This window comes from Gouania willdenowi, chromosome 5, assembly GCF_900634775.1.
Source record: "Gouania willdenowi chromosome 5, fGouWil2.1, whole genome shotgun sequence".
In the NCBI taxonomy this organism is placed as follows: Eukaryota; Metazoa; Chordata; class Actinopteri; order Blenniiformes; family Gobiesocidae; genus Gouania; species Gouania willdenowi.
The window spans coordinates 21,305,663-21,320,910 of record NC_041048.1 but is presented as its reverse complement, the minus strand read 5'-3'; the positions used below and the strand labels follow the sequence as shown (position 1 = coordinate 21,320,910).

Below are 15,248 nucleotides of genomic sequence, written 5' to 3'. Positions count from 1 at the left end.
TGGACACACATTAATAATGACACACTTTATTTCACCAGCCGACCAGAGATGATCGTGGTTGGCTGATCAATCCGATAGGGCGTAACCCATGGTGGACAGTCCTGGCCGCAGCCATTCCTGCTCTCCTCTGCACCATCCTCATCTTCATGGACCAACAGATTACTGCTGTCATCATTAACCGCAAAGAGCACAAACTACTTGTAAATACAAAACAAATCCATGTGGAAAATTGCATAGGATTGATGGTATTATTTGACCCTTTTACTATTTGTTTTACAGAAGGGCTGTGGGTACCATCTGGACCTGTTGATGGTGGGGCTGATGCTGGCTGTGTGCTCCATCATGGGTTTGCCCTGGTTCGTGGCAGCCACTGTTCTGTCCATCTCACACGTAAACAGCCTCAAGCTTGAGTCTGAGAGTTCGGCTCCAGGAGAGCAGCCACGCTTCCTGGGCATCAGAGAGCAGAGGCTCACCGGCCTGGTCATCTTCCTGCTGATGGGATGTTCTGTCTTTATGACAGGAGCCCTGCAGGTTAGTTAATCCAAGTGTAAAAATCTGGCCCTTGCTGGATGGAATATGTAACTGTTAGTATTTTGTTATCTATTATTTTATATCTTGTTTTTATGTAAAGGGATGATTTAATACGATCCTATTGTTCATCTGTTCCCTGTGCTTTATTGCGATTTCCTGCACTGATGATAACAGAAAACTAGACCAAGGATTGTCTTTTACTATCAAATATTTTTTATTTTATTTTAACCGTTTTTTTATTTTATTTTTCACATGTTGACACAAGTTGGTGTTTTTCTGTCGCTATGAAAAAAAAATGTATTCTGATTACCAAATGATCTTTTTCTAGTTCATTCCTATGCCTGTGTTGTACGGGGTTTTCCTCTACATGGGAGTCTCATCACTAAAAGGCATCCAGGTAAAGTGCTACCATCTGTCATATCAGTGTGTCACATTAATAATTATTATATATACATTATATTTAGATATGAGTTAATGATGCAGCATTGTTTCTTAGGATCCCCAGTCAAAATGTGTGTGACGGTCTAAGCCAGGGGTCTGCAACCTGCGGCTCTGGAGCCTAATGTGGCTCTTTGACTCTTTTGCAATGGCTCCCTTTAGTTTTTTGATTATTGACAAATAAAATCAAGATATAACAATTTGTTAACCTAAAAATAACTCACATTGTGCAATGACCCAGCACCTTCCTACTTCATCTCCTGCAACATCTACAGATCATCAACTTTCCTGCACCAGTGGCTAACCTTAAGTTTTAAATCCCTGGTAAATAACTAAACCAACAAAAACACTATTCTGGAAGGAAATAGAGATTTTAATTATTTAACCGCCAATGTGTCGGTTAAATATGCATTTTTTATGTGTGGCAAGAAATGAGCAATTAGCATGTGTTGATCACATGATCATGTGTTACATTAACTAAAAAAAACTTCTTTATATAACATTGTGTTCATGTAAACTGAGATGCGTAACAATTTGAAGATGCAAGATACTGTTTTATTTCTTGATGTGAATTTATTTTATTTTATTTTAAACTGTTTTTAAGTTGCCATTTACATGATCGATATAAATCAAGTCAAATTAAATCAAACATTATTCTATATAATTTTAACTGTATAGAATTTAATACACTTCATTGAGAAGGTATTTTTTTTGGAGGACTTAAATCCTAGTGAGATGAGGCAAAATGGCTTCTTTGAGAGTTAAGGTTGCAGACCCCTGGTCTAAGCGTACTATAAATATTACATTTTTGCAAACACTGCTTTTAGGAAAAGTAAAGCGTTCTCTTTCAGCAAGATAATGCAAATTAAGCCATGTATTAGTTTGCAGTCAGCAAGTCATAGACTAGTAAATAACAGTAATTCAGTTTTAGTTTATTTTGTATGTTTATATTTGTTTCAATCTAACAAAAATGAAAAACATTTTCAAACCTAAATCACAATTTAAAAATATATAACACGACTGAAAGAAGCAGAAGCAAAAATGCTGATATGCCCAACACAACTCATAACATTTAAGTGACCTTTCTCATACAAAAGAAATACATAAAAGAAATGCAAGCATTCAATGAGTACATTTGAGTTGCCCCTTTTTCAAATAATGCAAAAAAAAACAGAAGTCACTATATATACTGTATATATCTATACACGTATACTTTCTTATATATACAACATTTAACAAAGAACACAAACATATTTCTACTACTTCACATAACGCTCTAAAATATATTTTCTTTTTGAAAATAAATAGTACTGTATGTCACTCATTTTTGTTTCTTTATCAACATTATTCCACAATTGAATTTTACTTCAAATCTTGCTTTTCGTGAATGAACATAAATAGATCTCTTATTAAGTATTTTTGAATGCCTTCTAAAGAGCTTTTATTTTTGCTTTGAACATTATCTGTTATTTTATAATAAACAATATCTTTAAATGTCATACCTGTAAGTTTTGATTTAACAAATAATAGATGTTTATGGTCATAAAAATCCTGCTTTATCAATCGTATTTTTTTGCAATAAAACAATATAAATTTTCTATGGTCTTAAAAGTGGTTCCCCAGAGTTCTACACAGTAGGTCATATATGGGAGTATCAAAGTACAATAAATTGTAAACAACTAATTGTAATTAAGTAAATCTTTTGTTTTGTATAACACACCAAGTGTTTTTTGAGATTTTTGTCTTTATATAATTTATGCGTTGCCTCCAAGATAAGATAGAGTCAATTATGACTCCCAAGAGCTTGGTATCAAAGACACGCTCAATGTTTTCACCATTTATTTCAAGTTTTATTACTTCAAATACCTCATTTTTGGTTCCAAAAATCCTAGATTGTGCTCTCGTTATACAACTGAAACCATCATAAATATCTCTAAATGATAACACAGTATTTCAAATGCCTCCCTCTTCATCCAACTCAGTTCTTTGATCGTCTGATGCTTTTCGGCATGCCAGCGAAACACCAGCCAGACTTCATCTATCTACGACACGTTCCTTTAAGGAAGGTGCACCTGTTCACCCTCACCCAGCTCACCTGTTTGGTGCTGCTTTGGGTCATCAAGCACTCACCTGCAGCGATTGTCTTCCCCATGATGGTGAGTACATCCCTGTCAGAGCTTGCTCCGTCTCACTCCATCTTCAACCCCTGCCTCCTGCCTCCAAAGGTGCTGGCTCTGGTTTTCATCCGCAAGCTGCTGGATTTCTGCTTCTCTAAGCGGGAGCTGAGCTACCTGGATGATGTGATGCCTGAGTGGAAGAAGAAGAAGCTTGATGACGCCTCCAAAAATATGGAAGAGGTACCTGCAAGTGAGTCTTCAATGGGTAGATTAGAAAATTATATAACACTGTATGAATGCTTTGTCTCGTAGGAATCTCAGGATATGCTCAGCACCAAAAAGGACGATGGGACAACAATAGAGATTCCCATGGAGAGCAGAAATCCTGTTCCGAGTATAAAAGCACATGATCTAAGGTGAGAACACACCACTACACCCACGCAGACTTGAATCGCTCCGTTCAATCCACATGCATGCTTGTGATTGATAAACAGACTCCCCACCCCCACCCCTAAGCCCCGCCTCCCCCTGTCCTTAGCCTTTTCTCCTTTTCCCTGCTCCCCAGGTCTGATCCTTCTGATATAAACATATCTGATGAAGTGTCTAAAACCACTGTGTGGAAATCTCTCAACACCAATAACAAAGACTGCCGTCCCACGGCTGCTAAAAAGGCAAGGGCACATCTTTATGTCTGATTCCTGCTCCTTCTCCCTGTGTATATCCCTACGGGACCGCTTCTTAACTCACTTATGGCGCGTTCACACCAAACGCGTTGAAAGCGTCAAAAGCGGTATGCATACATTCACAATACATGGTGGACGCGCTTCTTGGAAGCGTCGGAGGTCCCGCTGTGCATCCCGTGCCTCCTGTGTGGCGCGTTTTGAAGCTGTTCGCCCACCAGACGCTTTTGACGTGCGTTTGGCGCCTTCAACGCGGCCGATGTTGGAGTTGGGACTGTTGAACTTTTGGGGCATATCGCGGCGCGTCGACCAATCAGGAGCGTTCCCCAACCGTGACATATTCAGAATAATGAGAAAAAAAACCACTAGCCGGAGGCGGAGACAGATGGACAGGCACCCTTCTGCTGGCATAGAGCGCCTGTAGTTGGTGTCCTGGTAGGAGATGCGAGCGCCGGGAAACATGGAAGTAGCGCTGAAAGCGACTCTGGTCCGAGCATAGCTCTGGTGAATCCAGAAACAGTGCAAATAAAGTCAAGCCACTCTCTGGATAATGTAGAGTTGATGAACATGAGTCGGAGGCGGCGTGTTCATCAAGGAACTCTAAACTTTATTCTCCATTCACCCACACTTCTCTATAGCTCTCTAACATCACAGTGCACACACTGAGTCACACCAGAATACATCCGACCGGAAACACCACCTTCTCAACATAATGTTCCCCACCACTTCACAGTCACTGGGTGAATTATGAATGTAACTGATCGCCACAAAATCATCCATTGTATGAACACCACCGGCAACAGAGAAGCCCCTCCCCTCGACGTGCTGGATGCGCGTCCTGAGCATCTTCGACACTGGTGTCAAGCGTCTGTATTCAATGAGCACAAGCGTCCAACAATGCGCGCGAGGCACGATTTTGACGTCCGAAATGCGTTTGGTGTGAACGTACCATAACAATCAACAATCAAGGCAGCCAGGATGTGTTTGTTGTTGCATAATTCTTTGTTGGTTTGTATTTTTTGTAGGATTGAGGAAATTGCGTTCATTGATGAGTAAAGAACGTCAGCACATCGGCCTGCTGACTAACAGTCACTTTGGACCAAAGGACGACCATTGCTTCAACCGTCAAATCTATAACATCTATTGTTTCTCTCAGCTTCCATTCACACAAACAGTCACCACTCATTTCACACATAAATACTTTATTTTTTTAACCTAACACTATTGGCCTTGTCTGGAATATTCTAAACAAAACTGATTGTTGGTTATTTGGATAGAAGGACAAGTGCACATCAAAGATCCTGCCCTATAGCTAATGTGGTAGTTTTTATTGACAGTTCTATTAATGTCATTATGAAATATATGCAATAGTTTACATGAAAATAGTCACTGCAAGAAAGTCATCAAAGATGCAAATGTTATTAATAATATTACAAAGGGTAAAAACTAAACCAGTGCACAATGTGTCTATAAATACAGCAGGAGTCCTGTCCTGGAGAGCACCTGTCCTGCATGTTTTAGATCAATGTTTGTCAAATGGGGGTATGTGTACCCTTAGGGTTACGCAATGGCACTACAGGGGTACTTGAGAGATTGAGAGAGAGAGAGTGAGTGGAAAGTTAACAAATAAAGTGTCAGTGTTGGTCCCACTCCAGGCGTGAGATGACCAGAAATGATAAAAACTATAGAAATAAATCTATTCAGGAGCCACTGAATCAGTGTTTTTAATCCTTAGGGACCCCACTTCATGTGGGGTCGCCTGGAATTTCTTAAAAAATTGAAATATATATATATAATTATTTGTCTTTTTTTAATTAAAACAACACATGATCTTAAACAGCTGCATTTGTATACGTTCACTGTGTGAAATATAAATATAGTTCAAATAAAATGCAGTAAAAAAAAGTTTTATATGAGATCAGACATGATCAAAAACTAAACTAGAAAAAAACAAATGTCTTTGGGGTCGCCAGAAAGTCTTGATATCAAAATGGGGTCACAATCTAAAAAAGGTTGGGAACCACTGCACTAAAAACTGTTTTTTTTCTACTTATTTACAAAAGAGATCTTTCCATCATCATTACGCTCTATAGTTGTTTTTAAATTGTTTTCTAAGGGGGTACTTGGGCCAAAAAAGTTTGAGAACCACTGTTTGAGATCCTCCCCTGGTCCACGACTCTGGTAGCTCATCATCAGGCTTTGTGCGGCGCTGTATCATGGCACCGTCATTGGATTTAGGGAGACGTCTAAAACATGCAGGACAGGAGCTCTCCAGGACCAGACCTGGCAGCTCTAAACATTAGATAAAAGAAAGAAAAGACACCAAAAGTAGAATAAATATCATGTTCACAGTGAGTGGCTACAGGCGTATTCATGGAGGACACACTAGATGTGTGTGAGTATGTGTGTGTGGCTGCTGCGGTTGGTTTTTCCTCCATGGATGATCACTTTTAATCACCAGTAAATGTAATAATGATGTTGATTTTAAAGACTTTTTTCCAGGACTCATAAAGAAAGGTGAAAGGTGTGCACCATGCAAACCAACAACCTCCTCCTCCACACGTTTGCACACCTTCACACAAAGTAAATCACAACTCATGTCCAATGTCAACTTATTTATTTGTCAATGTCCAGTCAGCTTAACTATGTGCACATCCTTGTAAAAAAAAACACTATTACCAGTGTAGAATAGACTCTCCTTTTACCTGCACCATGATTTGTTTTTTTAATAGTGAATATACATGTATTATAGTCATTCTGGACTGAAATATGTGTACATATATTTGTAAAAAAGTAAAGAGCAGATCACTTAATCCAGAGGTATCAGCGTTGTGCTTGAGGTGTACCCTCTTTCTTCTATAGATGTGCGTCTCCTTGTGATTGTGCAAGATGGAGGTTGTCCTCCAGGAAGTTGGTCAGGTGTTTGTACAGTGTCTTGTTTCTTTACCTCACACATGATGTGAATCCTCCTGCAAGGCACTTTGGATGATGAGAAAGAGAGAGAGAGAGAGAGAGAGAGAAAGGAAGCTTTAGTATATTTACACTTTCAGTGTGACTTCAGGGTTTTCTTTTAAGCAATAATTTACCCGTAGTCCAACACAAAGTGTGCACCTTTTTATTCATCAGGGTCTTTTTTGTAGCTTTACAACCTCATATATCCGTTTATGTGGAATATAAAGCCAACGCTTTTTCTGTGATGTGCCAAATTAAAGACAACGCCAACAAATCACTCACAAATCATTCAACGCCATCAATTTCTCCTTAAAACATGTACAGTAGGTATCCAAGCTTCTGCTGTGACGTGTTCCCATGATTGTAATTAATAATATCAGACATGGGTAACTGGCTACATGCAGCCCTTGGTCAGATATTGTGCATCTCTCCAAATAAATACACAAAAAAGACAGAAAAACACACAAAATGACAACGAAAACACACAAAATGACAACAAAAACACACAAAATAACAATGAAAACACAAAAAGGTCAACGAAAACACACAAAACATACATATACAAAATGATTGAAAAATACACAAAATGATCATAAAACTACAATACGCAACAAAAATACAATAAATAGATTCAAAATGACAACATCAATACAGAAAAATACACAAAATGACTCCGAAAACACACAAACTGACAACAAATATGTACTAAATGACTCCTTACACACATAAAAAGATTCTAAGTGTTTATTATCATGTGCACAGTAAAAAAAAAAACTGTTTCCCTGCACATTGAAATTTCTACTTTGCTCACCACACTGGATGCCACAAAAAACAAGTTTAAAACAAAGAACAAAACACCAAACAAATAAAGAGAAAAGTATAGTAACAATAATTATAATAATTTAAAAAGTAATAAAGATAAATATGTACAAGGTAGAAAAGATAGAAAAGTCAAATGTAAAGTGTACTGTGCATAGTGGAAAAAAAGGCAACAACATGACAGAAAAATACACCAATTGGCACAAAAATCTTAGTTCTTTCCTGTATTCATGCTCAGATTTGTTATTATTCTAAATGATGATGTGAATGTTAATAATTTGGCTCTAAGATCAGACATAAATACATTTATGTGGCCCTCACTGTCATAAAAGTTCCTAATGTTGGATTTCTGTAAAGAATAAAACCATGTTGTTGGTTTTAACAAATCAGTGTCACCTCAAAGCTCAGAGAGTTCAAAGGAAACAGAGAGATCAGAAATAAATGTCTTTATTTTCATAGATTATATTATATTAAATATTTTAATTCCAAAATGATTTCTTAACAAACAGTATAGCATTTATTTTTAGATGTACTACAAATACCTTAAAATGTCTACATTATTGTGTGTATATAATATAATGACGTGAGGGGATAAAGTTGGAGCATATTGTTTCCTGAGAGTAGACATTAGGAGTCATTGTAGCAGTCATGTTCAAAGGGTCAGTGGGACAGCCGGTGAAAGATGGCTAATATTTGACTGAATGGTAACATTTATATTTTTTTTTTTTTTTTTTGTATTTACGTGGATTTTTACTGTTAAAGAAAGGAAAGGATGAAATGTGACACACTGTTCATAGTCTGTGGTCAAAGAAGTCACGTGACAACGTAGCAACACAAGCGTAACAGGTTCTAATGAACAAGCACAGCCCATCATAGCAGCCATTAACATATTATTGATATTTAATGAAAAATGTGAAAAACCCTCTCTCCTGCCTGATTTATTTAATATGAATGTTTTTACATAAACTTCTATTTTCCCTTCACAAATCACTCTTTCTGCCTGAGGTATTTAAACTAATAAATACCTCTTGTGTTTTGCATTGCTTTGCTGAACTTATGTTCTATATAATAAATTAAAAGAAGACATTGAAAGCCACTGGCGTGAGTTCAGAGACGAAGACTTCACGTATGTGTCAACTCGCCGTTTAAAGGTCGTATACGTGCTGTAACGCGTTGTAGAATACTTTCACTGTGTACAACATTATACATTATAGGCTTGTATTTATGATTGTATTGATTAGGTTTACTGCATATAAATGAATGTGACCAGAGAAGGTCATACATGTAGATAACTTATAATATGTGCAGTACATGTGTGCCTGTTATAGATAAATTTGCTGTTGTCTTGTCAGAAGGAACTTTTTAGTTTTTTTTTTGTTTTTTGTTTTTTTTAAATATATATTATTATTATTGTAATAACACACACAAATGTAACCTTAAAATATCTGTCAAGAGGGATAAAAGTGAAACATTTTTGTTACAGTGGATAAATGTTGTTACTTTCTGTTGTGTTTTCCTGGTCACCTCATCTTAATGTGTAGACAGTGAACATCGTTGTCCTCGCTCTCAATGTAACTCAGTGTTTGTTTTCAAGGATAAGGCGACAGGATGTGGGAAATGTTGGGCTGAAAATAGCATTTCTACTCTAGGACTAGTCTTAATTTAAAGAAAATAAATGTTAATGTGAATAAAATGTAAGAAAAATTTTGGAACGATGTAAAATTTGAAAATAAACTAAACTTTGGAGGGAAAAACAATGCTGTCTTTTTTTTTTTATTGGCAGAGGTGACAAATAACTAAGTGCAAATGTACCGTACTTTGTTAGTTTTTTTCTGGTATCTGTACTGTACTTGAGTACATATATATATATATATATTTTTTTTTTTTTTTTTGGTCACTTTTTAGTTTTACTTCTTACTTTTTTGAAACAAATATCTGTACTTTATACTCCTTACATTTTAAAATGAGTTCATTACCTTTAAGACCTTCGAAGGTGACGCCATGAGGTAAAAAGATGCACATTTTGATAGTTTGAGCTTTTTTCTGTCTGGCAGGTGCCGTAGTTACTGTATATGGTTAACATTATCAAGTTTTTAAAAATGTTAAAACTCAAAGCTTCTATTGGTTTAACTGGGTTTTTATTTACAAATTCTAAATTTGGTGTTCAAAGGTAACAGATTTAACTTGTTTCCATGGAGTATTCGACAAGTTCTTTAAAAAATAAAAGATATGGACTTTGCTGGTTTAAAAACCTTGTCTTATTATTGAAGGGACAATTGTACTTTTTTTTTTTTTTTTACTTTTACCAGAGCAATATATTTTATTCAATTATCTATGTTTTTTACTTGAGGGCTTTTGCCACCTCTGTTTATTGGGGAATAAACGACAGGAATAGAAAACGACTGAAATGTGTGCAGACATGAACTCATCATTGCTGCCATTAGTGTAATAGACAACTTCGTCCACTAGGAGGCAGCAGAGTAGCAACTCCTGTCCTCCTATTCTGCATTTAAGGGCTTTTCCAGCACTAACATGTATTCCATCATCTCCAACTCTGCACTATTTAAAGACCTTAACGTTTTTTCTAACCCAGATCTTGAGGAATACACCAACATGTACGTTTGCCTCCACTTGGTGAAGGCGTCCATCAGTTTGTGGCCTGAGGTGAGAACACAGTGAGCACATCTGGAGGTGATCCTGGCTGCACTGGAATAGCCTTTGGGAAAAGGTTGTGGGGGTTAAAGATGCACTTCAGTGTGTGTGTGTGTGTGTGTGTGCGCCTTAAGGGTGTCATGTGATCCTAACTACCAAATGCTGCTGATTACAAGCAGCTGGTGGGCTTGGGGGCTCTAGCCAATGAATGAGGCTTTAGGTTGTGACATCAGGCCTGTTGGGGGTGGACAGGACATTATGGATGGTTTGTATCTCATGAACAGAGCCAGAGAGATGAGCCTCATCAATCTGTGGAACTGTGGCTCTCCTCCTCACAGCTTTAGAAGTCATGGCCGTTCCTTAACATTAAACTCATTGTTGCGCATACTAAAATAAACAGCAACTTTTTTTTTTTTTTTTACCACATTTAGCAACAAACCATGTTTTTAAAACGTATGTGATTTTTTTTCTAATGTTACTTTTGACCAGATTCACAGCAAATAATAGATTTAGATTTAATATTTATATATAACATTTACATTTAGATTTAAGATTATTTAAATGTAACATGTACATTTAGATTTAAGATTATTATTTAAGTGTAACATTTAGATGTATCATTTAGATGTAACAATGAGATTTAATATTTAACTTTTAGATTTAATATTTAGATTCAAGCTTTACAATAAACATTTATATTTAACATTTATATATAGATTTAATATTTAGATTTAAGCTTTACATTTAGATTTAAGATTATTATTTAAGTATAACATTTAGATGTAACAATTAGATTTAATATTTAACTTTTAGATTTCATATTTAGATTCAAGCTTTACAATAAACATTTATATTTAACATTTATATATAGATTTAATATTTAGATTTAAGCTTTACATTTAGATTTAAGATTATTATTTAAGTGTAACATTTAGATGTATCATTTAGATGTAACAATTAGATTTAATATTTAACTTTTAGATTTAATATTTAGATTCAAGCTTTACAATAAACATTTATATTTAACATTTATATATAGATTTAATATTTAGATTTAAGCTTTACATTTAGATTTAAGATTATTATTTAAGTGTAACATTTAGATGTATCATTTAGATGTAACAATTAGATTTAATATTTAACTTTTAGATTTAATATTTAGATTCAAGCTTTACAATAAACATTTATATTTAACATTTATATATAGATTTAATATTTAGATTTAAGCTTTACATTTAGATTTAATATTTAACAAAGCTAAATATTTAGATTTAACATTGACATTGTATTTTTATGAGAAAAAAACATCACAAAATTCAAATTAAATGTTGCAAAAAGTTGTTTATTTTAGCATGCGCAACTTTACAATCGGGACCTCATAAACCTGCACTTCATACATTTAAACACAGAGGACCTTATGAGCACTTTCCTCAATTTTTGTATTCACTGTTATGTTTGTATTATTCAGAAGCTTCCAGTTCACACATGGGAATTTTAGTCTAATTTTGTTCATCCCTCCAAATGATAAACAAAATGACTCCAAAAACATACAAAGTGATAACAAAAACACAAAAAAATGCACACACACGAGTCGAAAATATCTAAATGAATCCAAAACCACAAAAAGGTAAAGCACAATAAGTAAGAAAAATGCAAAAAATGACAGAATACACAGTCATTCCAAAAACACAAAAACTAACCACAAAATAAGTGAAACAGACAAAAGCAATACAATCACATAACAAAAGAACAACAATAATGTTTTTAAAGAAATTACTCCAAATAGCACAAAAACTCATACACAAAATAGCTCCACAAATACATAAAACAATAACAAAAATACACAAAATTACTCCAAAAACATGCACATAAAACTATGCCAAAACACGCACAAAAAATGCACAAAATGAATATAAACACATAACAAAAATACACAAAATCACAGAGAACCTGTTGTTCCTTGCTGTAAGGATGTTGCAATAGTAATTTTTCTGAATGCTGACATGAATGTTGATAATGTGGCCCTTGTATCAGATAAAAACACACATTTTTCTTGCCCTAGGTTATTTATTTCAGGCTCAGTGATTGTGATTAATCATTACTGAAATGTAGTAATTGAGAATGTAATTGTAATTGACTTTCTGATGATAGAAAATAATTGGAATTTAATCGTAATTGAAAACGTAATTGTAACTGGAAAAAAGTAATTGACCCCAACCCTGATGCCACCCGCCTGATCATCATACATGCACACACGGACCAAAGCCTGAGCAACACAGTGGTTTGTAATGGTAATAATAATGATATCAAGTAAACAAACAAAATTAGCTTGCAGCTATCTCTGATCTGTGAAATACAGTTATTGTGTAATTTTTCCCGGTCAAATAAACAAATGAATAAACTAAACTAAATAAATGTATAATTACAGTTAATTATAGAATAGATAAGATGTGGCTGGATGTGGGAGGCCCAGGAAGCACCAATGAAGAGGCCGACTGCGACAGGAGGCGGACATGGCCTTCAGGACCCTGGGTGTGGGCGGTCACACAGAGCTGCACTCTGACCCAATAGCAGAGAGAACAACCTCAATAACATATATTTACCTTACTCATTACGTAATACTCAATATGTCAATCGTAGAAGTTATCCGTCAAACGTAAGTAAAATAAATCTTCAAATGTTTTATATTTCTGTCGGCTCGCTCTGTAAATGTCTTATTGAGTGTGAAAATATTACAGTAAGAGTACTTTTTTTGTTACAGTTACAACAGGGGTCACCAACCTTTCTAACTACTTCATACTTACTGTATAGTCCGAAGGGCAACCAGTTAGAAAATATGTTCTTACATTTTCATGGTTTCACTTTAATTAGAGGAAAAGATAATAATAAGTATGGCTAGCAGCAACTTAAAGGGGCAGTATTATGAAAAATTCACTTTATAATGGTTTTGCTACAGTGATATACATTCATTCCTTTAGTCTCATTCAGAGGGTCAAAGTTGAAAAACTTTTGCTTCCTCCCTTCTTTATTCCACATTTTGTAAAAAAAAAAAAAGTCAGCTCCAAATGGGTGAATTGGATTTAGCCAAAACTCCTCCTCCTAACAATCCTGGCTCCTCCTACTCTATAAGAATGTGATCTCCTCCCTCTCAAACTATCTCACAGCTAAAACAAACACTGCGGTTTATTATAGAATATACATGATTCTTTATTGTCATATATTTAAAGCTACATACACAAAATGTGTTCTCTGCATTTAACCCCTCCATGAGGAACAGTGGGCAGCAGCGGGGTGGAACCCAGGGGGCAGTTCCATTTTTAGTATCCATTATATTGCCTCGTATCACCTTTGACTTTATCTGACGTGTTTGTGATTCAATGCGACGCAGCGGTTGGACAAAACAGTGGAACATCACCTTGAATGGACTATTCCTGTAATAAGTAGTGGCGGTATCAATCAATTTCATTGATTCCCTCAATGGTTAGTTAGAGGGTGATTTGCTCCTTTCTTACTGCAGGGTGAGCCCAAACACCTCGCTCCAATTTGATGATGCGTTCCCACTTTGATGACGAATCAGACGCGGCACTGAGCTGGAGAAGCCGCGCCTCCAGGAAGCTCTCTGCCGTGACTGACAAGTAAACAGACACGCCCACGAAGGTGAGCATTTCAGCATCCTTCGCGCAGTGCTATGTATGTATTTTCTACAGTTTATGTATGTACCGGTGAACGCCCCGCCCCCACGCTCTGTCTCGTGTTTATAAAGCAGCATGAGCTCAGCTACGGAGTGGGTGGGAAGAGGGCGGGCCCTCCTCTGGCCCTACGTCACCGTGCGGGGAGGAGGAAGTCAGTGTCCTGTCTATAGACACGCCTACTCATGAATATGCATAAGTAGGACGCAAATCAGCCTGTTTGTGTAGAGTTGCTCAGAAAGTGACTTTTCAGAGGCTAAAACTCTGGAAAACAGGCGAGTTTGGGAAAATAAACCTCAAATAATATGTTTTTGGGGTTCTTAGAACAAATGGAGATGGGTGAAAAATAGCATGACATGGGACCTTTAACTTTACTAAGTACTAAATAGATCAAATCAGTGGCGCTGCCAGACGGGATCCTGTACGCACTGTGCGTAAAATGTTTTTTGAAGCTCTGGGGGGAAAACCGAAACTCAGCCTCCCTTACCGATCTATTTTGTGAACGCTTTTAGCGACTGTTTTCACAATACAGACATAGTGACAAGTGTATGGTCTGCACGTACCAAGATTTTGAATTGTATTTATCTTTCTGAATTTCAATCCAGGAAAGTTAATCAGATTTTAGATGGAGCTCATTGTGCCCGCGGGCACCAGGTTGGTGACCCCTGAGTTACAGCAATACACAGCACTGAGCTTTTAACAGCTCAGAAACACCAATGTCAGTAATGTCTGATTGGAGCAAAACAACCCTGCTGCTCTTTTCCATGACCGAGCCTCACGGAGCGTCTGTCCTCAGTGAACAGAGGTGGCTCTCAGTCGGTCCCTCCTCTCCATCAATCTCTGTCATAAATCTGTCAGGCACAGAGAAAGGGAACTGCTGAATACAGATTTGTCAGCAATTAATCTAACCTCTATTACCAGACTCGGATTGTATTGTGTCGACTAGAGCAGAGAACAATCAGCCACTCAAAGCTTTCTGTGTGTGTGTGTGTGTGTATCTCACTGAACTCAGCATTATTATTATTTTGAGTTTATTGTTATTTTATCCTCAGCTTCTCCCTGAGGCTAATTCCATGTTTATTGCAGAAATGACTGGGACTTCAGCACTATTGAGCCTCATCCATCATGAATAAGAATATCCTCATCAGAAACCAAAGGAGTTATCAACAGTAAACTCAGGTATCATCTTAAATGTGCTTTTTAATCCATCTCTGCTCATACAGAATAGGCAGTGGCTATCCGTATGGTTGCCGTATCAATATACCGACATTCTATCCGTACGCAGCGCCCCATCATTGGCCAGTTTTGGTCACGTGACTAAGACTAAACCTAAACCTAACCCTAAGATGCTCCGTACGTGTACTTTGGTA

General features: G+C 36.5%; 1 protein-coding gene across 2 annotated transcripts in view; it reads left to right on the top strand.

Moving 5' to 3' along the window:
• The window catches only part of slc4a8 (solute carrier family 4 member 8), a 47,849-nt gene extending 42,095 nt beyond the window's left edge, over nt 1-5,754 (top strand). For both annotated transcript variants that reach the window (XM_028446527.1, XM_028446526.1), the window contains exons 18-25: nt 39-200; nt 280-531; nt 860-928; nt 2,952-3,125; nt 3,195-3,326; nt 3,399-3,502; nt 3,652-3,757; nt 4,792-5,754. In XM_028446527.1, the coding sequence (XP_028302328.1) occupies nt 39-200; nt 280-531; nt 860-928; nt 2,952-3,125; nt 3,195-3,326; nt 3,399-3,502; nt 3,652-3,757; nt 4,792-4,797 (1,005 nt within the window). In that variant the 3' untranslated portion in view covers nt 4,798-5,754. The remainder of the gene's footprint in view (nt 1-38; nt 201-279; nt 532-859; nt 929-2,951; nt 3,126-3,194; nt 3,327-3,398; nt 3,503-3,651; nt 3,758-4,791) is intronic.
• Nucleotides 5,755-15,248: the final 9,494 nt, after the last annotated feature.